The sequence below is a fragment of the Lacerta agilis genome, chromosome 1 (genome assembly GCF_009819535.1).
Source record: "Lacerta agilis isolate rLacAgi1 chromosome 1, rLacAgi1.pri, whole genome shotgun sequence".
Taxonomy (NCBI): domain Eukaryota; kingdom Metazoa; phylum Chordata; class Lepidosauria; order Squamata; family Lacertidae; genus Lacerta; species Lacerta agilis.
The window spans coordinates 79,288,482-79,313,428 of NC_046312.1; the positions used below are offsets into that span (position 1 = coordinate 79,288,482).

The 24,947-nt window shown below is 45.6% G+C and overlaps 1 protein-coding gene across 4 annotated transcripts in view; it reads right to left on the reverse strand.

The window, feature by feature from the left end:
- Positions 1-1,738: 1,738 nt before the first annotated feature.
- Positions 1,739-24,947, reverse strand: part of COL18A1 (collagen type XVIII alpha 1 chain) — a 148,952-nt gene continuing 125,743 nt past the window's right edge. For 3 of the 4 annotated variants that reach the window (XM_033157617.1, XM_033157590.1, XM_033157608.1), the window contains 25 exons: positions 24,492-24,518; positions 23,667-23,711; positions 23,408-23,470; positions 22,670-22,705; positions 21,762-21,851; positions 20,220-20,249; positions 19,037-19,063; positions 16,937-16,999; positions 15,630-15,704; positions 14,013-14,048; positions 13,479-13,532; positions 12,463-12,537; positions 11,424-11,498; positions 11,244-11,286; positions 10,058-10,120; positions 9,146-9,189; positions 7,598-7,720; positions 6,458-6,611; positions 6,277-6,353; positions 5,558-5,689; positions 4,913-4,948; positions 4,118-4,435; positions 3,296-3,493; positions 2,633-2,748; positions 1,739-2,056 (listed from right to left, as the gene is read on the reverse strand). In XM_033157617.1, the coding sequence (XP_033013508.1) occupies positions 1,843-2,056; positions 2,633-2,748; positions 3,296-3,493; positions 4,118-4,435; positions 4,913-4,948; positions 5,558-5,689; positions 6,277-6,353; positions 6,458-6,611; positions 7,598-7,720; positions 9,146-9,189; positions 10,058-10,120; positions 11,244-11,286; positions 11,424-11,498; positions 12,463-12,537; positions 13,479-13,532; positions 14,013-14,048; positions 15,630-15,704; positions 16,937-16,999; positions 19,037-19,063; positions 20,220-20,249; positions 21,762-21,851; positions 22,670-22,705; positions 23,408-23,470; positions 23,667-23,711; positions 24,492-24,518 (2,214 nt within the window). In that variant the 3' untranslated portion in view covers positions 1,739-1,842. The remainder of the gene's footprint in view (positions 2,057-2,632; positions 2,749-3,295; positions 3,494-4,117; positions 4,436-4,912; positions 4,949-5,557; positions 5,690-6,276; positions 6,354-6,457; positions 6,612-7,597; positions 7,721-9,145; positions 9,190-10,057; positions 10,121-11,243; positions 11,287-11,423; positions 11,499-12,462; positions 12,538-13,478; positions 13,533-14,012; positions 14,049-15,629; positions 15,705-16,936; positions 17,000-19,036; positions 19,064-20,219; positions 20,250-21,761; positions 21,852-22,669; positions 22,706-23,407; positions 23,471-23,666; positions 23,712-24,491; positions 24,519-24,947) is intronic. The other variant, XM_033157600.1, reaches the window with a different exon arrangement.

Genomic DNA, 24,947 nt, shown 5'->3' on the forward strand with positions numbered 1-24,947 from the left:
TTGGATGACACACACTAACAGACAGTGACTAGTGTGAACTCTAGTCCTTCCCCCTCCTTGAAAATGTCTGCACAGTGCCATTCTGCTCTGATGCGGCAGAAGAAATGCTGGAAAATACGGATATTAGAAATGGCTTGGTTCTGGTGGTTCCTGCCACAGTGTATTGGGGACGGGGAGAGAAATGAAAGGGGTCAATACTGGACAGAGATGGTTCTTAATTGCCTAAATTTTGTATTATCTCTTATTTTGGAGCAGTTGCTAATACCAGATTCCAGATCTGAGATATTTAGGAGAACATTCCTGGCAGGAGGATTATAAATCTGATCACTTGGTACAAACACAGCTCGCTATAGGTCCATCTGTTCTTCAGGGTCTCAGATAGGACACTTTCACCTCACCTGTTACTTTACAGTGGAGGTGCCAGGACTTGAACCTGGGTCCTTCTGCATGCAAAGCATACGTTCTGCATCACTGGGCTTTCGTCACACTTGTGACAAAAGCAACAGAGGGTTCTGAGAGCTAGCATGACCCCCCAAGGCTTCAGCCAGGAGGGCCTGCCACTTTTGCACTAACCTGTTTTCTTTGAATACGGCTAGTTCAGGCATCCTCTATGGAGAATGGAGGAAGGCAGGGCAAGTAAAGTATAAAAATGTTAAAAAAAAACACACACACACACAAATCCAAATACTGATTGTTACAATGGCAAGCAGTTTCTTCTTCCATTATGGCCTGTAAGGAGACTGGCTTAGGCAGAAGTCACTTAGGAGGCTGTTAACACCTCTAGTTCTCTTTTAGAGCTAGACAATGTGAAAGGGGTGGGTGGGGGAAGAAGCAAAGGAGAGAACTCAGCCATAGCAAGACTTGGAAGGTTCATTCTCACTGCTCTAGGCATGTTGTCTCAGCAAAGGATACTGTCAACTCTGCAACAAAAATTGCAACCAGCTATGAAGAGTGTTGTTTGCATCTATGTTTGGAAATAATAAGGCATTATGCCGGCTGGTGAGTCAAGCAGAGATAAGGAAGTGTATTTTCTGCAAGCCCATATATTACTCTCGGGGGAGAGGGGGACAGACAATCAAATTCCTGGTCTCTTTGGCAGGATTCCCCCCCCCCTTGATACTATGCTGGACACACAACAGAAAAGCCACCTGTTTACATAAATCTTAATTTTGATGATTATGCACTGTCCAGCAGGGTCTAAGATTGTGTTGTTTAGCACCATGTCCCCACTATAAGGCAGGCAGTGCCAAGTTATCGGGTTGTGTAATGCAGAAACACCTGCAGCGCTACACTGACAGTATGGGGGACGCTGCTGTTTGAGGGCTACCTTACGTTAAATCAGCCACAATAAATAGACTTTCTGACCTATCCCAACGTGGCCTTGGTTTTTTTAAGGGGCCACCTGAGTGGAATGGAATGGGGGGGGAGAGGCAAACAGGGAAGCTTAACACACACAAACAATTCAAGGGTTAAACATGAGCAGGATTAGAGAGAGAAAGAGAGTTAACTGCTCCATGTACCACACTTGCCTGGAGATTGCCTTGCACACAAGCCTGTTCTGCTCCAGCCCCACCAGCAGGCAGGTATGATTCACAGCAGCCACGCCAGGAGGAAAGACACAAAACATTCAGCACCAGAGTTGCGCTGGAAGACACTCTTTGGCTTTGTCACTCATTCATCTGCTTGACTGATATATTATGGAACTGCTTGGGCACATGATCCTGGTTGGGGTGGGGGAGTGGGGAGTGGGAACCACTTGCCCATTTCCCCTGTTCCTTAAGGGGAAACATTTGGGTTCCCTTCCTCCACTTGCAGCCAGTGCTTTTGTTGTGTGCTGTTTTTTTATTTCTTGGAAGAAGTCATGAAGCTGTTTTCAATGCAAAGGACGATGAAGGCGTTCTTGCAGCTGCTGCTCTTCTGCTCGAGCAGCTTGCCCGACGCCAGCGAGGAAGCCTGCCCTGTCACCACCGTGTCGTCTGTCCGCCAGGTCTCACAGTAGCTCTCCGTTAGCCGCCGTCCCTTTGAGTCTGAGCCGTGCCACACGGACTTCTGAGGCCTGAAACACACACCAGAGCGTTAGGGGTTGTTTCACACGTAAGTGGCTGCAGGCGCCCCAGCCATCACGGCTCCCCCTTGGGCTGATGCTTCATGGGCTCCATACAATGTTAACTGTCAAAGCCACCCATTCTTGCCACATAAAGTGGGGGCAGTTGGTCTGGGCAGCATCTCGTAGGAATGAACTGCTGCCAGCCTTGGGATAAGATACCTGGGACATTTACTCCACTTCTTGTCCTTGGGCAGTCTTTTGGGAAGGAAAATAATGCTACACACGCATATTATATTGCTGGGGCAACATAAAATGCTTGGCGTAGCCAACCCACTTGGTGTCTAAACTAATTTCGTTCCTGAAAACCTGCCCCCATGAGAAGCATCACATGGGGCTGGAAAAAGAATACAAGATAGCAAACACATTCCTCTTCTCTTTGCCTGATCTTTATAAACAAAGGAATCTTCTTTGATGCCCTTGGAGTTGCAGAGCAAGAGAGGCCAGGCCCAGCTGGAGGGGCAGCAAACCTGCAACCATCGCACATTCCCAGATCTTCAGACAAACAAAACCATTTCCCCCACCTACCATGCAGAGTCTCTCAGGACATCTCTACCGTCAAAGGAGAAGATGCGAACCCCAGTTCTCAATGGAGCATCAGTGCCGGAGAAAAGGTTCTCCCAATTATTAAACAACAGTTCATCCTGGAAAGGAACAGAAATGGGCAATGTAATAGCGTAACTGCTCTGAGAATACTTTCTGCCTGTCAAGATAACTTTGAGACAGGCTGCCCTTTCCATGGATGCCCCACGTTCACTCCCTGGTGCCTATGGTTTAAAATATCTTAAGCAACTTGTCTGGGAAAGGCCCCTGCCTGAGAATCTGGAAGGACAGCTGCCAGTCTCCCAGTTCAATGCAACGCAGCTCTTTACAGAAGTATTCAAGGTGATGGCTTGATCTGCATTACAGATCAAGTATTAAAGATAAAGGTATTACCAACGTTCTCAAACTTTTTTTAAAAAAGGTTTAAACCAACTTAAAAGGTTAATAAATATTAGGTGTTGTTAAGAGATGCTGCTGCCTTGCAGGTTTGCCCCAGTCTTGATGTGTAGTTCTAACCTCAATTAACACCAGAGGTTGTAATCCTACACAGAGGCAGGAAAGGAAGACAGCAATCCCATCCCTGAGCTTCATGTGCGCCTTCCGCTGTCACAAAGCGTTTGGTTTGCTCAGGCCTCTGACCAGACGTACCCTGAGGTTGACAATAGGCACTGTGCCCCTGTCTGCTCTGCGCACTATGCTGTAGAGGTCTTGGAGTCGGGAGGAGAGGAACGCTCGGAAGGTGCCCGTCAGTCCAACCTCCCTGGCTTGCTGGAAGCACTGGAAGTCAGCTCCTCGGATGCCCCGCATGCTGCCACTCAGGGGAGTGTTCAGGGCTATGAGGTGGAGCTGGAAAAGCAAGAAGACAACCACACATGAGAAGGAGCCTGTACCTGCTCTGGGATGCATTCCATCAAATGAGAACTGGATATATTGTACAAATTGTGTGGCTGTAGACTAGCCAGCTTGTCAGCCCCTGTAGTCTCTGCTTCAACGGCATCCTATACCAAGTTGTAAGCATAGGGTGGCCCCATGGAGCAGCCTTCTAGCCTGGGATGGAGTGGCTACGTTGTTGACTGGCTGCCTACATCTGAAGCAAAGGGATGCAGGATGCAGGCACCCTCTCTGAGGGGATTGGGCCCGTTGGGCCCTTCAAGCCATGAACTCACACCATTCAGAGGTTTTGATGTTTGATTGGGATTCTTGAAGGGGCCTCTTGCTCATTCATCCATACTGCTGGCAAAGAAGCCCATTCAGACTCCTCATTGCTAGTGGCAGACCATCATGCTAAGCTAGGTGGACAACCTGTACAGAGGAACCCTTCAAGATGGAAGTCAGGAGGCAGGATACCCTTTGGTGCCAGCTGCTTTCATGACCCCACTCTCAGTGTCTTTATGTAGGGCCAGTTGAGGCAGCCATGCAGGCAAAACCCCAAACTGCAGCGGGGACTGCCAGCGTGTACAGGGCACTCACAGCAGGCTGGAAGTCATGGTGGGTGTGGATGGCAGAAGGAGCAGCATCGGGCTGGCGGTTGAGGAAGAAGGCGTTCAGTGGCTCCTGCTGGTGCTGGGCTCCCTGGTGTGGCTGGTGGATGGCGGGTTGCTCAGGAAGGCGGTGCTGGTTGGCCACACTCTCATCCCCTCTCCAGGGCTTGGCAGTGGAGTAAGCGCTGTATTCTCGGTGGGAATGCACAGGCAAATGCTGTTGGAAGGGGCGCTGGGATCCAGATGATGAAGCCGTTCCTCCATGGGAGTAGTGGACATTGGGAGGCCTATCATATACCTCATTGTCCTGCAGCAGAACGAAGGGTAATGTTCCTTGAACCCTTTCTAAGTGTTCTCTTATATGTGGTCCATCCCACAGAAGAGCACAGGTCAAATAAAGCCAACCCCATCCCATCCCATTTCCTGCCACTCACAGCACAATCATCCGGCTGCATTACCAGCAGAGCCAAGCATGCACACCACCAGTCTGAACAACAGCCAGCTACATCAGCTGCATCCCAGTACTGGTGATCCAAAATCCTTAGAAGCTCACTGTGGACCTGATCATTCAAGTCACACTCCCCCTGCATGACATGCTGCATTTGGATTTCCACTGATCTATACTCGAGTGTACCATATAGGTCACCATGTACAGTACTGAAATCCAAGCACTAAAGAACATTCTAAAGATTGACGATCCCTGGATCTCAAGACTCCTAGCAAGCTTGGAATGACCCACAATAGACCCAGTCCATGCTACAACACCGGGTAATGTTTCACTTACCAGCCCAGGGCCAGAGATGGATATTCTTTCCTCAAGCTGAAATTAAATCAGAACAAGTCATTTTACCATTTATATGATGTGTTTTGCTTACTTTGTAACACTTATAAGAACCCTAGGTTGGTGGTATTATTTCCAAATTGCAGGTCTGAAGTCTTGCCTAAGACCACCCAGTGAATTCATGGTTGAGGAAATATTTCATCTAGGGAATTTCCAGCTCACAGTTCACTCTATATCACCAGCACCCCATTACTAATATTCTTTAGGATGAATTTGGCTATGTTCAAATGCATATTCAGTTTTGGAGGAAAAGGGAACATTTGCCAGAATGAAATAAAGCTGTGGGTGTTGCAACCTGAAACTTATCCAGTAATTCATTTGGTAAGGAGGAAACAATGTCTATATGGATCCCATATCAGATTGTTTCAAGTAAGCTTCTTCCAAATCAAGCCAGAGGAGCCTCATTCATTGCTACAAGGGAGCGTTTCTTCATGGCATTGCATCCTCTCTGTGTATAAATTAGCAGTCGGTTCTGCATTGCTCTGAGCATCTGCCAATACCCCACGGAGAAAGACCGCTCTCCAAGGTAACAGTCCACCTACAGTCTTGCCCCAAGACCGCTGTGTTCATCACACACATCATACTCACGAGGACTCTCCTGAAACCACTGCGGACACGGATGTAGAGCTCTTCCCTGTCCCGGATGAAAAGGAGCTGTCCTTCAGGCACCTCATGCGCTCTGCCCATCATGCTCTGATAGGTTGGCAAGATTCGCAGCTGCCGGAAAACAAATCATTTGAAAAAGGAACAATGAAAAGGGCACAGCCATTCATCAGTCTGAAGTACAAGGTGGTGGCTCACCATTAATGCAATCTATATTTGGTGCACTTGTAAACTGTGGGCATATTGATGACAGCCCTCGCTGTAATCACACAGGGCTCTTCATCAAATAGAGAGCACCTGAGTTATAATGGGTCATAGTTACAGTCAGATTCACAGGCCAGATGCCAGAAGCCAATGACAAACTTCACAGTCATCACTCTCACAGTGTTATCGTGTCTATTACAACAAATATTTGCTGTAATTCCCAGAAATTGGAGTGGCGTTCCTTTCAATTAGCACCCTACAGCTTTCCAGAGCTAGCAACAGCTGCTCCTATTGGACAGTAAGTGGTTGTCCGTGTTCATAGATGGAGCATCATCAATCATTCTGGCAGTGGCAATCTCTAGCTAATTTGTTAAATCCTTGCCTGAGCAAAACCCATCAGGGCCTCCCAAAGGAAGGTAGCTTGCTCCACCCCCACTTCCAGCCCTGCTAAAGGAACACCACTGTGTGGGCTGCAGTGACCCACTGCCTCTTATTCTTACCCCAGAAGAAGATGTATCACTGGTGCCTGGAGTTCCTGGTGGTCCTGGTGGCCCCGGTGGCCCAGGAATACTGATGGCTGGAAATGAAACAAACCCAGAGCTAAACCAGGTATATTCGCACAAAGCTCGTTTTTAAGGCCTAAAGCAATGAGTAGGTGGAAAGGATCGGGTATCTACTCACATTGCCTATGGGGTCCTGGAAAGGAAGGGGGTCCTGGAGGGCCAGGTGGACCCGGGGGTCCTGGGGTCCCTGGGCGCCCCTCAAATCCTGCACCAGGAGGTCCTTGGGGGCCAGGAGGGCCGGGGGGCCCTCTAATACTGTCCCCTTTGGGGCCCTGAAGAAGCAAATAACATACATGTATATTAGAACCACTGAAGTCTTACTCAATGGCAGAAACATCCACCTGTCAGTACTCATCCGTCTAAGCAATTAATTACATTCATAAACAAATGCATAGTTCTAATCCTTCCTGCCCCTTTCTCCTTCCATTGCCCCACACAAACACATTCCTCCTCCAGCTTCCTAGGCCCCGCGGCACATGGAGCAAAGGAAATGTCTGAGTTAACTCCATGCCCCAAGGTAAATTATCCAAAGCTATAACCACCAGTCACCTTTCCACTCCAGGTGCCCACCCCACAACCTGCCTCCTCTCTCACTTCCCTTGTTCTCCCACCTGCTACTACAGTCTCTCTCCACTGCTTCTGCCACTCTGGGCAAAACAGCATTTGTAATGGTGGACAGCCTCGTGGGATAAGAGAAGGCTATTCACAAAGCAAGCCCTCCCCTCCCCACCATCAGGATGATGTAAAACAAAATCTGCCACCTGTGGCAGCTACCCTACTCTGCCTAATGGCAGGGACAGTAATGCCCAGCTGCTTGGGTGAGAGGCTAAGCATGACTGCCAAAAGCTGGATGGGATGAGTAAAGGGCAGAAGATAAAAAGCATTGGAAGAGGGGGAGGACTAGGTATCTGGCTGTGCATCAAACACAAGGCCACGGACCATGCCGAGAGCTGATTAACCTCACGGTGACACGCTGTTACTTTCCTCAAGCATTGCTCTCAGGCCATTGATCTGCTCTGGAGCATCATGCACGCGTACTAAGAGTATACAAGCACTTGCTATGCAGCAATGCACTTGAGAACTTCTGCACTTTGGAGATTGGCTGCTTATCCTCCTCTGCCCAAATCCTCTACCAATGGTGCCACTTACACACTCAGTTTCCCCTGCCTTGGAAAGTATTATAGAACGCAGAAGACTATGTCGTGTACAAAGACGTTGGCCACCACCCCTCGTAACAATGCAGTGTGGGGTATCTTACCGGAAGACCAGGATATCCTGGGGGACCTGGGGGTCCAACAGCACTTGATCCAAACAATCCTCCTCCGCCTGGCTCACCCTTTTCACCTTTCAGCCCTGGGTCCCCTCTGTCCCCTCTTTCTCCCTATGGAAAGATATTAAATAAGTGGTCAAACAAAATGCATTCTCCTATCTCACCTCCAAGGTTAGCACTATTTCCTTCTAGACTTGTCCACACTTCCCCTTGTGCTGTGCCTAGAAAACAGGTCTGAGCAGTGTTCTGCTTGACCCATGCTTTCTAGGCATGAGTCAGAGCGGTCCGTCACATTAGGGAATATCTGAGTAAAATTGGTTCATTGGGCAGACCTCTCTCTCTCTCTCTCCCCCCTACATCTTGCACCCAGCACCAATACACCTGTTGAACTTCAGTTGTTCAGCCACTGTAATGGCAGGTGAAGATCCCCTAGCTGAAGCTTCGGCAATATTCAGGGGCAACTAATGTGAATACCATCAAAACTGACAAAGGGGAAGGGAGAGGTCTGGGGAAATACAATCATTCAAAATATCTTAAATAAAATGAAAAAAAAATGTTAAAAATATCCTTTAATAAAAAAAAACCCAGAAGCTTTCCTTTTGGGAATTACAAATTTGTGCATTCCCAAAAAGGTAAGAGAGATCTTTCTATACACTAAGGTCACAGCAAGAGTTCTCATTGCGGCAAACTGGGAAGAGTAATAAAGTTCCCTCAAGATTAGAATGGATTCAAAAATTGGCTGAATATGCGGAGCTAGACAGCTTGTCGGGGGAAAATAAAAAATAAACCAAAACAGGTATTTATCTCAAAATGGGAAGTCTTTAAAAATTTATTTGAAAAACAATTGTAGCTTAAAGTCTGTCGCAGCATTTGAATAATCTCAGTAGTAGTTTCAAGTACGAAGCATAATTTAATGTAGATTAAAGTCGGTTGAACTCTAAAAAAAATGTTATGTTACGGCAGTGAACAAATTGATGAGAAATTGAAGTAAGGAGTAGACGGGAAGTCAGGTCTATAGAAAAAGACCATTTTTATTTAAAGATTTTGTGATTATGATTCGATGCATTAATTTCCTTTTTGGCTTTATGTTGATGGATATTTTCTTTTTGGTGTATGTGAAGGTGAAAATAAAAATAAAAAGATTTTTTAAAAAGATATCTTAAATAAAACAACTGATTTTAAATTGTATTATGCTGGTTGTAGTGATGATGGTGGCTGGTTATAAAGTTTTATGTTTTTGTATTGTACGATGGTCTTCATAATTTGTTTGCTGTCCTTCAATTTATTTATTTTTTAAAAAAACAACCCACTATGAAAGTCACCTTACAAGGATAGTTACCCAAAAAGGCAGCTTGTGAAGTTTAGAAGCAAATAGTAAATCAAACAAAAAGGCGTTTTGCCTATCCTTGTGACCCTGGCCTCATTAAATGCACAGCGGCCCAAACCTGTTTGCCACCCTAGTGTGTCCTCCCCCCAGCAAAACCCCTTAAGCTTCTTTTTAAATCTGTATATTCCTCCCAAATGACAGGCACTTACCCTGAAGGTGGAGCCAAATCTGCTCAGGTCATAAGGGAACTGGCCTTGTGACAAAGGGACAAGAAAGGGAGAAGAATGAGATGTTTGTAATGGCAAAGAAACCAACTCCACTCACTGTGGCTCACTTCTTTCCATTATGATCTTTGGATCTTTCTCTTATGATGGGCCTTCATGGCACAACCCAGCCATTTCTGACTGTATGGAAAGGGCTTTTGTGTACCATTGGGTGAAAAATTTGGAAGCAATACTTATGTAAAATGCATTATTTTAGCTTGTGCTAATAAGCCTTGTACTTGTACAGCTTGCACTGGAAAAGCCAGTGCATAAGTCTTACAGATTTTTCTCCAGGAGGATACAGACAAGCTCAGCTAGACTTTGGCTTCCTGCACAATGAAAAGGAGGGGCCATAGCTCAGAGGTATGTCTGTTGCCTGCTTTGCACATAGGTTTGATCTCTGGCTTCTATGCTTCAGGTAGCGAAGGTGCCACCAGTGCATGTAACTGGACTAGATGACACCAGGTTTGTTCCAGCCCTATAGGTCTTAGATTTTTGTAGAGTACTCCGTGGTAAGCAGTGCAAGATCTAGCCTGTACAAAAGCTGTTGGATGCACCTACCTGGAGACATAAAATAGGAACGATAGGCTAATAGTGACGGAAACCTGCTGCAAAGCAAGAACTTGTGTGGTGCAGCCACCTCAGAACAACACACCTAAACCACAGCATGCTACAAGTCTAAGGCAGGAGCATGTACAATGCTTAGATACGAGTTGAGTGCCACATGGCTCAAGCACATGAGCCAAGTCACAAGGCTTCCATGACTGTCACTAGGTCATGAATCCATGATACCTCTTGGTAAGTGTTGGTGAAAAGGTGGAAGTTAAATGCAAGTAGCAACACTGCAGGAAATCTTACCTGGGGGCCCAGGAGGACCCACATCACCTTTTTCTCCCTTTGGACCAGCAGAACCATGGTAGCCTGAAACAAAGTACTGACATAAGGCTAGACAACCCCCAAGAGCCAGTGAGAAGGCACCACACATCCATACACTCAAGTAGGCCACAACTTCCAGAACCACTAGAGGAATGTACTGATTTATACTACCATGCAAGGGTATTAATTGTACAATCGGTTCAAATTAAAATGATTCCAAATGCCTTTTAGAAGGAAACAATGTCATGGTTTGGTACAGCAAGTGTAGCTAATCTTTCCAGATGCAAGGGCCCACTGGCGAACGGAGCCACTTGGCCACCCGGAGCGGCAAATGCGGGGGCACCCCCTGGGGGCGGGGTGTTGCTCCATTGTGACATCACGGCGCACGGTGCATGCGTCACGGTGCATGGACAGACTGCGCATGTGCTGCTGCTCCCGCAGCCACCTTACGAGTGGCAACTTGTAAGGCTGCCACGTGTGAAAGCAGCACGGACGGACTGTGCATGTGTGGCATTCCCTACGGAGTGCGCACATGCGCAGTCTGTCCGTGCTGCTGTCACACATGGCAACCTTACAAGCAGCCAAGCGAAGCTTCTTTACCAGCCGGCGGGGCTCAGCTTGGGGGTCGCACGGGGGGGGGGGGTCTGCCGAGTGTCACCCCGCTCCAGGGTGGCACCCAGGTCAAACTGCCCCCAATGCCCCCACCTTGCTCCGCCCCTGCAAGGGCCACATCATCCTGAGAGCTGCATGTCAGCTGCCCCACAGCTGACATGTGCCCACTCATCAGATCAATCATATGGGGTGATCTGCAAACACCCCACCCAGATAAGGGTGAAAAAAGCTGTGCTCCCACCAGTGCTCTACACCATTTTTTCTCTCGCGCGGCAATGCTACTGCCACCAAAGTGGTTTAGGGGGCTGGTGTGCAACCAGGAAAAGTTTGGTGGGCTGGATCAGGCTGGCAGGCCAGCAGGTCCCAATGCCAACTTGTGCAAAGACTGGCATTAATATGGGAAGTCTTTAATGGTGACCCATAAAGCCCCATGGAAAGGGAATTATGAATCCACCCTTTCATGCTTCTATAGAGGGATTCACCCCAGGAATCTGATGGGGAAAGCTGATCTTTGTCATCCAACCCTGTGCTTTAACCGCTTCTGCAACATCCTTACCAGGCAATCCTGGAGGTCCCGGTGGTCCCACTTCACCAAATGCCTGAAGTTGAAATAAATAAATAAATAAATAAATAAATATCAATCCCCCCATGAAATACATTATTACCCAATCATTGTATAACTAACAAGACACGTGTTTCCCCCTAGCAAGGAAAATGTGCTTGGGCCATTACTCACATTGTTGTCATAAATAGGCACTATGCTACCCGGAGGACCTGGGGGGCCAGGAGGGCCAGGGATCCCTGGAGGACCCTAGAGAGAAGAAGAGAAAAACAGACATCCCATTAATTATGTGGGGAACTGACTGAGCACAGAACAGACGGAATAGAACAGGACACTAACCAATATCCACTCAACAGTGACAATTCTGCAACCACCCTGTTTCTTTGTGGGTGGTGGGTGCTGCTCCTGGTTTTTAATGGAACACAAGATTGTACAATGTGGCATTGCTTCTACTTTCGGGACTTGTGGTCAGCTCAAAAGGTGGAAGACAGGAAGATGACACAGCCAGTAGAATGCATCCTGCACTCTGTTCCACCTCCTTATCATGCATGTCATCGGCATTTACAAAAACAAACAAGGTTTGTGTTTCTTTCCACCACCCACAGACAATACTTCCCCCAAATCCCAGACTCCAGGACTCAAATATTTCATTATTCTGTCTGCAACAGCAGAGGAAATCAGAGTGTTCACATACAATATACTTGACAAAATTGTTCTTGCAGTGCATGGACCAGGATTAGCATTGCTTTACTAGAGTCCACACAGTGGGTAGTTATGGCACTCTCAGATTGGTGCACGAGAGCCCAGGGGTCTAGCAACAGCACAGAATTAGGCCTATGATTTTGCTTGCTTCCCCAATGCTGTGCTGTGCTGTTGCCTGCTCCCTGGTTCTAAGTAGACCAGAAGCAAAAATCACTCCAAGGCAAAGGGGATGCATATACCCACTGCAGCACGCATGAGAAATAGTGGTCTCACAAAAATGCTTGGCCACTGCTGCGTTTGGATACTTGCAACCACACTAGGACAAGGGCACGGTCATTTTCAGATGCCCCTTGGGGAAGCATGAGACCTTTTTCTTCTCTCATAACAGAGTCTGATAATGCTCATGGCTCAGGGTTACAGTGGGATACAAAGACCATCAAAGCTAGCAGCACTGCATGCCAGCCTTCAGCATAAACTGCACTACACAGAGATGGGTCAGTTTTCCACTTACCCTTAAGCCCAGCCCTCCACTTGAGTCTGCTGGGTCACCTTTTTCTCCTTTCAACCCATTCATACCAGGTCGGCCCTGCAAAGGACAAAAAGCCACTGCTGAGTCAGCTTCATGGACTCTTGTAATGATGACACAGCACTAATGAGGATCCAGAGTACAAAGAGCGCTACAAACACCACCTTTTGTGCTCCCATTGGGTGAAGTGAAAGGGCTAAGAGAGAAGAATCTACTGAGATCTCACGATTTCTCCATGGGGAGTTCCTACGTACTACTCCTGAAACTAAATGCCTCAAGAGTAGGAAAAACTATGTTGCGGTTCTGTCTTGAATAGATGATTTAACTGCGAAGGCCAGAGCTGTTGATATGAGGTTAGAATTACAGGGAACAAACAACAGGTGAAACCCTTGGTACTTCCCTGAAGGAAACTCATGGCAGATTTTTCTGGTGTCACATGACAAATCTCTGTCCTTTCTTAGCGCTGTCACACACCAGCAAGACATAGCCAACCCAGAGCCACTCTGTTGAACAAGATGGTGGAAAGAGGGGCCTGTAGGACCAGGAGAAGGGTAGTTTCATCCTGACTGGAGAAAGACAACCCTGAAGAAAGGAATGCAGGGGCAAACCTTGTGTTGGTAGGAGCAGCATGGCCAGGATCTCACAGCAGAACGCGAGACAGGAAAGAGGATGGTCCTGTTATATCTAAATGTACCCAGAGCCTCCATGCTTATGACAGGAGGGAGGACCAGCTGAGGGGACCTAGAGGCCTAATTCCACTGGTAGATGCATGTAGAGCCACTGAGTGTTTGTTATGGCGCTTGCACCCCCTTTTGTTAATGGTTCAGTCCGGAGTGAATTAATGCTGGACTCTCGATTTCTGCAGCTTCCCTTTGAATTTCTATCTAGCAGAGAGGTAACAGTGACTATTCTAGAGGTGGATGAATTTACTCCTCTTCTCCCATTCCGTTTATAATAAGGGAATGTACACTTGAAGACAATCTAAAAATCAAAATTCTTACAGGTCTTCCAGGAAAGCCGATTTCTCCTTTCTGCCCATGCCGCCCAGGTGGCCCCTAGAAGAAGAACAAAGAGAAAAGGCAGGCTTAGAAAGATGGCAAAGGATTGTAAATGCGAGTTCCTGCAATATCTGTGATGTAACACCATCCAAATGGAAGCAGAAGACAAGGAAATCATCGTTCCTTCTAATAGCAAACTCAGGAAGTGAGTGCTGACAAAATATAGACACCAGAAGGGAGAGGGATACCCTGCTTACATTCCTTATGGCTTACAGTAACTTGGGGAAGGGCAGGCAGAAACCTGAACAGAAGGACTCCTACTAGGAGATGAAAACACACCGCAATATTTGGCTGCAGACTCGACTTTCCTAAGTAACCACACTGAAATAAATAGGAGCTACACAAAAGCTCTACTAGCAACACCACACACAACAATAACAACAGAGAGGACAATTTGATTCTATCAATCGTGCTTAATGGATTTTTAGATCTATGTAAATTCCTTGCATATAAGCAAAGATACCCTTTGTAACTTACTGTTGGTCCCACAGGTCCTCGCAGGCCTGGTTCACCCTGGCAATAAAAACACAGGCAATTAGACCCTCCAGACAAGCTGCTTACACTCATCCTGATTTGCTTGTGCAAAGTTTACAGCGAGCTTAGATTATCTTCAGTCTTTATTAAGCATTCATTTTGATTTGTTTGCAGGGTGGATATACAACAACGAACGTTCACCCCGCATTCACCCGGTTTTCTTGTGGGTTGCTTACATGCCTCCCCCTTAGCTAACTGTTCTCTCCACATTTTTCAATGCATTTCCCCATCACTTTCTAAACAGCAAATAAGCCAAATCATTTTTAAAAGTGGATTTCTTCCACTAGGGCAACAGAGCTCTTTAGTCCACTTGAAATGTGCATACCTAAAGTTGCGGTATGTGCTTGAATCCCTCCCACAAAACAGTGACAGTGGAGGTATCCCACACTACTATTTAGAATGGGGGATGAACCCCCTCTCTCCGGTCCCACTTTGCACCCCAAGGACTTTGCCTGACTGGAGTGTATCCTCGATATCTGATAATGCCTCTTGCTTCTCTGCATGAAGACTACAGAGGGGTTTGTGAGTGTGTGTAGAAACTAGCTTACTGGACAAAGTTGAAATGTGTATTTGTCATTCTGTACACTTTTGCCTCCGGGCTCCATCTGCCACTGACCTTGGCAGGTTGCCCTGAAGGGAATGTCCTGATTTAGAGCACCCTGGGCTAGAGGCAAGCACATGGTTGCTAAGGATCAAACTAGACATTCATTAGAGATTTTGCATGCATCTGCATATTTTTTCCCGTTATATAATACAGACATGTGAGGGGATAATCCTTTTCAAGAAAGGATTGCCTCTCCAGCACAATAAGAATGACCCCACAAACAGGCCTCGTGGCTAAAAGTCTTAGGGGGGGAAGTCTCCTTTGGAGGCTCCTCAGCTGTGATTATTCAGATCTTGCTGGGGAGGGAGGGGAGATAAGCCTTCAACCCCTGCCTTTGCCTGCAATTTAATTATAATATTAATAAACTAGGTAAGAGCAAATAAACACCTTATGGTCCTTAACAAAGAAAAGGGGACTCTTCTCTCTCTCTCTCTCTCTCTCTCTCTCTCTCTCTCACTCTCTCTCTCTCTCTCTCTCTCTCTCTCTCTCTCTCTCTCTCTCTCCAGGGTGGTAATTAGGGAGAGACAAAGCAACATTGGTACAAACATCTTATTGCTTGGGACTTCTCGAAACCTGGCAGCACCCATGTCCCCTGCCCACTCAATGACCACACAAAGGCTGCGAGTGGTTCTTCCCAGAGAACCACCTCACCAACCGCAGTCACTTTCATGGTCACATATTCTCTCCTCCCTTTTCCCAGAAAAGATCTGAGTGGTGCAGATCACGTGGGTTTGCTAACACAACTTTTGCAGAGGGTGCACATCCAAAAACTCAGCAGTACACTCTCCCAGAAGCATTGGTGGGGACTCTCAATCTTTCACTCTCTTTTAGAGCTGCTCTATACCAGTCTTTAGACCATGGAGGGGGAAATCCTTCAGCTTCTCATTATACAGTAGCAAAACTGGGTAAGCGAGAGGGAAAAAATTCAAATGAGAGCAAAACATGCTTATTTCTACCTTTTCTCCTTTTGGATTAGTTGCTATGACTGTCCCATCGGGACCGATTATAACCCCTGGCTCTCCTTTTTCACCCTGTCCAAAAGACAAATGACAAGAATGAAGACAAAATGCTTGTGAAAATATAAACTTTGCAATACAGGCCAAAAAATTCCTCTAGAACCAGGCCTTTAACTATCTGCAGACTTTTAGAAATAGGAGGGATGTTTTAATGTATTTATGTGGGGAGGTTGTTTGGTTATAAGTCACTTTGGGTTGTCTTGGGCAATATAAAGCAACTAACAAATGTAATAATTACAATTGAAGTACAGTGGTACCTCGGGTTACAGACGCTTCAGGTTACAGACTCCGCTAACCCAGAAATAATGCTTCAGGTTAAGAACTTTGCTTCAGGATAAGAACAGAAATTGTGCTCTGGCGGTGCAGCGGCATCAGGAGGCCCCATTAGCTAAAGTGGTGTTTCAGGTTAAGAACAGTTTCAGGTTAAGAACGGACCTCTAGAACAAATTAACTACCTAACCAGAGGTACCACTGTATTGCTCTAGAGGAAACATGACCCATGTTATAAGCTATCTAGTACAACCATCTTATTGAAGTAAGATTCCCCAACAGAGGATGATGGCTGGCAATAATGAGCATTTGTTCATGGAGAGTTCATCGAAACATGAAATGCTATGTTTGCCATGCCTTTAATCAACCATTGTAAGGCTGAAGAAGTACAAAGACATAGAAATTGGTACTTTGGAAATATATTTAGATTATGGAAAACGATTTGGAACTAAGGCTACAATCCTAACCATGTCTAATCAAAAGAAACTCCTACTGAATTCAAAGGGGCTCACTCTCAGGTAAGCAGGGTTAGTTGGGGTTGCAGCCTAAGACAAGGAGCCAAATTGTAAGAATCCTCTTGATAGTGGAGAAATTTGCATTCTGGTGATCAAGTTGCAAACTGGAATACTTTGCTCCAGAGGGTAGGACTCGAACCAATGGCTTCAAGTTACAAGAAAGAAGATTCCAACTAAACATCAGGAAGTACTTTCTGACAGAGCTGTTCAACCGTGGAATGGACTCCCTTGGAAGGTGGTGGACTCTCCTTCCATTGAGGTTTTTAAGCAGAGGTTGGATGGCTGTCATAGGATTGTAGAGTTGGAAGGGAGCATGAAGGTTGATTAGTCCAACCCCCTGCAATGCAGGAATATTTGGCCCAACATGGGGCTTGAACCCGTGACCTTCATGGATGCTTTAGTTGAAATTCCTAATGACCCCTGGGGGTCCCTTCCAACTCTACAATTCTGTGATTGTCTTACCTTTGGACCTGAAGAGCCCGGAACACCTGCAGATCCTGTATCACCTTTTGGTCCTACTGGCCCCTGTAGATGGAACCACAGAGAATTACACCCGATGACATTGACACATGGCCCATCTTTTCAGTACTAGGAGTCAATGGAGCAATATTGTTTGTTTGTTTGTTTTGCTCCCCCCCCCAACTGCACACCCTTTACCTAGGGATATTAAAGCATGCTGTGAGCCAACAGGCCCCCCTCCTTTGCTTTGATCTGCTTGCCTTGGCCTTAGGATGAGCTTCTGGTTTACGAATAACGCCAACCAAGTCATCAAAATAGTAGTCTTCATGTTTGGGGGGGGGGAGCTGACTGTGGAAAGTGCCAGAGAATCCCTGCTTTAAAACAAGTCAGGTCAATCTGCACATTCTTTTTTTTTAATTACTTATTAGAGTTCTCAAAGGAGTTTGGTTATTTGTGCTAGTCCATCTGTACTTTCTCCCCTTTGTAGATTTGCAGATGGTTTGTCTTATTCTCCTGGTGCAAGCTAGCACAGCTTGCAAATGGGAGGAAAAACTAATTGAAAAAAGGGGGCTGGAAAAATGCCAGAGAAAATACATTTAGTGATCTACCTAGTTTGAAAAGCTATGTGCACTTTAGCTCTCAAAATGCAGGAGCAGCAAGTGATACAGCAGGACTGGTGTCTGCTGCTCCCTGCCAGTGATGCTGAGGAAATGGAAAGAAGCAAAAGGAGGAGCACCTTGCAACCACCCCTACAAACACACACACACACACACACACACACACACACACACATCCTTCCTGTTTTGTTCTCTCTTGTTCCATTCCTTGTCCAACATACACAACCGCTGACAAAATAAAAACAAGCAAAACATAACAAAAGCTCGATTGCTGCCAAGCCTCAAAGCTGCCCTCCTTTGCATCTGGTTGCTCTAGGGCAGCTCTCAGCCAGAACAGCCCCCAAGGGGGGAGAGCTGCTCACTGAGGTTTGGAGCAAGGTCACCCAACCCCTCACCAGGGCTGGTTCACACACATTTATTCTGACTTCAATTGGCTCTGTTCAGAACATATTAGTACAGCTGCAAAGTCTGTAGTAGTAGTAATAGGCTGCTGTGGGGTGTTTCTTGGGGGGAGGGGGAGGTGAATAATACAATCTACAGGCAAATCTACAGGTAAAGAAAATCATGCTCAAGTCACAGTGCCAAGACTTTAAAAAAGGGGGTTGTGAATAGACACTTGCCTGATCAGCTGTGCTAAAATTGTCTCCAGGTGAGCAATCAAGGAAGCTTTATAAAACTTTTTTTTTTACACATATGCAGATAGATGTCAGTAGATGGACTAGTAAATTGGTTTGTTTGTTGGAGTGCTAGCAACTATTGTGGACTTACAGAGCTGACTTAGGGCTCAATGCACACTTCCTGTTGGGCTGCACTTTCCATGTACAGGTCCGGGATTTCTAGATCTCTGTCAGAGTGTTCCCCTCCCCTTCCTGCCGCTTACCCCAGGGAAACCTGTGTTTTACTGCTGAATCGGAGCAAACAGCAATCAGGTTTTCAGCAGATTGACATTTCTCCAGTTCAGCTTTCCTGGGGAAAGCAGCAGAAGAAGGTGGAGGGGAAAACGCTCCGACCTGGACCTTGAAATCCCAGACCTGTACCTAGAAAGCGCAGCACAAAAGGAAATGTGTTATGAGCCCTTACATATGTGCTGCAATCTTTCTCTTGCAACAGAGGATGCCACTGTATACTAAGAAAAAACTTTGGCATGCCCTCCCCGCTCCAGCCACTGGTAAACTGCAAAGATGTACAGCAGCTGAATTCTTACAATCTGAGCACTGTGAAGCCACTGGGCTGTATTCAGCCACATTTTTGCACTAGCACAAGGGGATTCTCCTCTCCCTCCATGTGCACTCTATGCTGCCCTCAAATCTGTCCAGGAGGGTTGGGAGTACACCCCCCCCCGGAACAGATTTAGGGGGAACACAGGTGAGAGAAGAGGCAGAGATGGTTGTGTTGCACAAGGAGAAATCCTTGCACTGAAAGAATGATCTGCTTAGTGTTACACTGAACATTACCCAGTATGACTAGTACTGAGTCAACTACTTACTGGGAAGCCAGCATGCCCTTGTTTGCCCTGCAAGAAGAAACAGGGTAGCATAAATAACATATAAAATAAATAATAGTATTATCTCAAGCCCTTTAAACTTTAAAATAAATTCTTTGCATGTAATCAGTCAAGCCCGTATGTGTGGGTCACTATATTTGCTTAGACATGCGTCTTGGAAACAGAGGCTGAGCCCTAACACACTGTGCCAAATTAAGCGGTACGGTGAGGATAACGGGGAATGTCTCATCATTCATTCCCAATCTTGCACCAGCTTAGCTTCTGAAGTAGTTTATAAGAAGTGACTTTGTACATTTGTATGGATACGATGCACATCAGCAATGCGAGAATCTACAGCGCAGGCGTTTTTTTATGTTTGATGCTTATTTATAATTGACATCTGTGACAGGCGGGTGTTGAGTCAGCCTCCTTGAAGACCCAGAAACCAATCAGGGCTGGGTGGAGTGTCATCCAATTGGGAGACAGCAAAAAGTTAGAACAGTTAAAACTGCCAGATAAGGTTTGACTGTCAGGTAAAAATCAGATAGAGCTTGGTTGGAGCCTAGATAGGGCTTTGAAATGGTTTAGCTGGGGATTAGTCAGGTGGTTAGGGGCTTGCTAAACAAGGCAACAATGTTATTCCCCGTGTGGGAGGAAAATATCTTAGAAGGGGCTGGAAGTGATTTACTGGCTTAGTAGAACAAATGGCCATTCTAGGAGGAATCAGTTTAATCAGAAACAGGTTTAAAGTGAAGGTTTAAGTAAAGTTCTTAATTTCTTTTCTGTAAAGTGTTGTTGACTGAAACAAAGTGCTTTGCCTTATCAGTGAAATCAATAAGCTCTAATGATCATCAAATACGTTTAAATAAAACTCCAGTTTTGTTTATATAGTGCCTCATCCTTACTTTGATCCTCTGGCTGAGGGATAAGTTTCCTTTCACAATATTAAAAATCCTTGCTGTTGGTTATCAGAAAACACTACCTCATGAAGGTAATACCAGACCTCTCAGGTGTTACTGAAAGGGAGTGTCTAAGTGTTCAAACACCCTAAACCAGGTCACTTACATCACTCCCATCTTTATTTTTTTTCACTCATTCCCGTCTTTATTTAGGGAGTTTGCCACAACATCCTTCTCACAAAATCAGAGTAAAGTGATCACTAGAATACAAATTGCTTTTTACTTACCTCTGGGCCTGGCAGAGTAGGCAAGATTTTCTAAAAAAATAATAATGAAAGGGTATACTTAAAATGTAATCTTTATTGTATTTCCTCATATTCTTTGGCAGGGCAAACTAGAGTCTGATCCAAAGTCCAGTAAAATGCCACAAATGTCTCACCGATGACCGTGAATGGTTTATTCTTATTCCTACCATTATCCTGTTACTTCTATTAAATCAACAGTAGCTTGATGGGCTTGAATTCAAATACCATGGGTGGAATTCAACATCATGCTATAACAATCGGTTGATCGGTGAAAGTATTTCAGCTTCTCTGATGGAACAATCCTCTTCTCTCCACCCCGCTCACTGGCTGGGATTCTGAGGGTTCCTTAGGGGTACATCCCAAGTCCATTTGGGGCAGTGGGGGGCACAGGACAGAAACTGTTGTGCTAACAGGAGTTGTTGTGCTGGCTCCCACTAGCACTATTATTTAGTTGAATCTGGCCCCCTATTTTCTCAGCATGAGGACCCTGTGGCTTAAAACAGAAATTTAAACCTTGCAGTCTAATACATGTCTACTCAGAAGAATGCCCAACGGAGTTCAATGACATCTAGACCCCTTTGCCTAAAAACTAAAATGAGCAGGGAGGGATTGTTACCCTATTGAAGCCAGCCACGCCAACAAGGAACACTTTGAAAATTCTCTAGAGGCAATCACCTATTGGTTCACGTGTCACACTAAATCAAACCATGATTTAACATGAACATGCAAGCCTACAAGCTCCCCACCAGGAGAATGCAGGCACTTCCCTCCTCCTCAGTCATTTTGCTGCTGAGTTGTGCTGAACTAAACCATGGTTTGGCTTAGTGTGTCATCCAAATTCATGGTTTTAGCTCTCCTAGACAAACCACAAGCTGTAAGTAAACCAAGAACAACCTTGGTGATGGTTACAAGTAGGTAGCTGTGTTGGTCTGCCATAGTCGAAACAAAAATTTAAAAATTCCTTCCAGTAGCACCTTAGAGACTAAGTTTGTTATTGGTGCATGCACACGAAAGCTCATACCAATAACAAACTTAGTTGGTCTCTAAGGTGCTACTGGAAGGAATTTTTTTAAAAAAATTGCAACCTTGGTGATAGCTCATGATCTGTCTGGAGAGAGCTAATTCATGAGCCCGGGTTTGGACAACATTTGAAGCAAAGCCATGGCTTAGCTCCATGCAGCACAGCAGCAAAATGACCGGAAAGTCGCCATGATCTCCTCCCTGGGAGCCTGTAGGCTCACATGTTCGCACTAGTTTGCCTTAGTGTGGTGTGTGAACCAAGCCAATGTCTGCCAAGAAGGAAACTGAGAACTATCAGTCATTGAACTTCAGGGTATTAATATTTTCATGGTTGATGCTGAACTAGAAAACACAGAAACAAATTTCCGTTATAATTAGAAATAATGAAGTGATTCTGCGAGGAATGGCTCCTCTAAGGAATCGTATCATTTTGATTCACAGCAAATAACATGATTTTGCAGAAGTAAGAGGAATGGGTCAATAAAAAAGCACAAATATCCTTACATCATCACCGGGCAGGAGGATGACTTGTCCTGGAGGGCCGGGGGGTCCAGGAGGACCTGGCAGTCCTATTCCATCTTGACCTCGTTCACCCTCAAAAGAAAAAAAGAGAGAACATTTGAATGTGGTGCAGAATTCAGCAGCCAGCTTGCTCACAGGGGCAAGAAAGTTTGAGCATGTAACACCAATCCTGGCCTGATTGCACTGGCTGCCAATTAGCTTCTCGACCCAATTAAAAGTGCTGGTTTTGACCTATAAAAGCCTTCAACAGCTCAGGACCGCAATACCTCAAGGACTGCCTCTCCCCATATTAACCCACCTGGATGCTGTAATCACCACCTGAGGCTCTTCTTTGTGTGCTTCCCCTATAGGAGGTCTGGAGGGTGGCAACACAAGAACGGGCCTTTTCTGCAGTGACTCCTCATTTGTGGAATGTCCCCCCCCCCAGGAGGCTCAGCTGGTGCCATCATTATATATCTGTAGATGCCAGGCAAAAACTTTCCTCTATAACCAAACCTCTGTCCTTTAACTCTCTGTGGCCTTTTAAACGGGGGTGGGGTATTATTATTTCGAAAAAATAATAATAAAGTTTTTAGGGAGTGAGTTGCAAAACATCTTAACTTAACTGCACACATTCTAGCCCATTTTCTGTTTGTTTGTTTGTTTGTTTGTTTGTTAAAAGCATTTGTATACTTCAATTTCATTTAAAAAACTGAAGTGATTTACAACAGTTAAAATACAGTAACAACAAAATTTAAAACAGATCACCAGTTGACTATTAGGGAAACTGCTGCAAGTGAATCCTGGCCCAACTACACTTTACCATAACATGTTGTGTGCACACACACACTCATACATGTGCACATACACACACAAACAGAACTTCTCCTGAAATCCACAGGGGTACTTACTTTAGGCCCTGGGTCTCCAGCGTCACCCTTTGTCCCCTGAAATGAGAAACATGGGGGAGACAAACACACTTTCAGGGGATACAGTTTTGCACAATGGAGAACTGTGTCTGGTGAAGAACTGTGTGTTGCAAGTGACAGCCAGTGTGGTCCAGCAGATGGAGACCTGGACATGGATCCAGAAGATCTGGGCTGAACTCCCACGCTTCAGTCATGGACGCATTGGGTGGGCTTTGGGTCACCTACCACCATCACTCAATCTGTTCTCCATTTACAAACAAGGAAGAAGAGTGATCCCTCTCTTGGGACTATCCTAGGGATGAGTGCAATTAATATTGTTGCATTTGAGGTGTGTGATTACTTACAGATGAGGAGAACAGCATTGTCACTCTATGAGGGCACAGACCAGACATGGGAGATGAGAATAATACAACAGTGTCCATGTTCAGCAGTGAGCTGCAAATTTTGTCCTTCCTGCAGGGTTTCTACCTGAGCTGCACTTACACACAGGAGGCTGCATCCGACTAGGCTCTACTCAGAAGGGAGCAATCTAAATTAACAAACCTAAGTCTGTTCATTTCAATTGGATACAACGTATTCATTATTTGTAGGGGTATCTCTTAATTTTCCACTTTTTACCTTTCAAAAAGAAACATTTGTAGGAGTTTGTCAGAAACTCTGTGTTTGTCAGAAAGATGCCATGAATGAGAGAGGAGTGACTGCACTGAAATTCATGCTCACCTGTGGTCCCGGGAAACCCTCTAGCCCAGGACGACCATCCAAACCTGCCAGTCCAGGGTCTCCCTGCAAACAAACAAAGGAGCCTAATTAGGGATCCTAGCCTTCCCCACCAATGCCACTCAGCAATCCAGTCCAGCTCCCGTTAAAATATTTCATAGCAGTACAGTAACAAAACATCTCTTAAAAACCAGCAGTCATGGTAGGGGAGGTGGGGACAAAGTCCTCCACGTACTTCTCAAGCTTTATGACATGGTCTTACCTTCACTCCAGGCAAACCTGGGAGGCCAGGGCTGCCGACATCACCCTGCAAGTTAACAAAAAGACAGGCAGAAGGCCTATTTTTACTGGTCACATTAAATAAAAGATGTGCTCTGTAATTTTTCTATTTTGTTTTTCCATTTGAGTCCTAGCCCAAACTATCTTTTGTGCTATTGATGGTTGGATGGAACTTGTGACAGTATGTGACACGTGTGCAGCACCATCTAAATTGGAATGGTCCTGCCTGTGGACTGCTAGGGCAGCTGGAGTGATGCACCTTGCCTTTTGACAGTCCTGTTTTTGGGTCAGTATGCATCCTTTGTGAGAGCCAAGACATTGCACCAAAATGAAGAGGCTATTGCACCAAAATGAATGACAAGAGACAGGACTAAGGAAAGTGTCGTGACAGACTCATCTTGCCGTACTATAACCCTTCCCTACCCACACCTGATTCATGCATGCCTTGCACAATATATTTGCACCAACCTGAATTCCTTTACTAGTTCAACACTCTGAGTGCTTCATTGCAACAACACCACAAAACTCAGTAGTCCTCTGCCCCCTCCACCTACCACCATGCACGTTTTGCCTTATATAGTGAACTAATATGATTGGCCTGTTATGGAAAGGATCTTAACTTGAGCAGGGAAATGATTTTTAAAAAGAGAACTGGACACTAAATGGAGTTCAGAGGAGGCAGAGAGATGGATACCTTCATTTGTGGGTGCAGTTCTGGCTTAAAACAAGCCAAGCCATACTGCCTACCAACCAACTAGTTAAAGACAGCAGCAAACAACAACGAAATAGTAATAACAACAATTCTGACCTTGAGTCCTGGAAGCCCTGGTGGTCCCTATAAAAAAAAAGTCATCAACTCAATTCTGTCAGATTTCATGACCTATAGAAGAGCACAATCTCCTCAAAGCCATATTTATACCTTGTGCGTATTTAGCATTCATTAACAATATTGACATAGCAGGATCCATGTTTTACAGCGTAACTTAAGGTCTGCTATTCAGATCTTAAGTATCACAGTCTACAGGCAAGGTCTGTCTTTTCAGAGTGTGCCTGACACTCAGCTGTGGACTAGGACATTAACATGGCAATTAGTGGAATATGCTTGTTTCTGGAAGAGGAACAACAACAGACCAAAGGTTTCCAGCTAGACACAGGCAACATGGAAAGCTTTTATTGCATGTCCAATATAGACCCAGGCAATAATATGCCATCATACTGTAGATGAGGGGGTCAGAAGACAACTTCAAAGGCTCATAACGTTCTT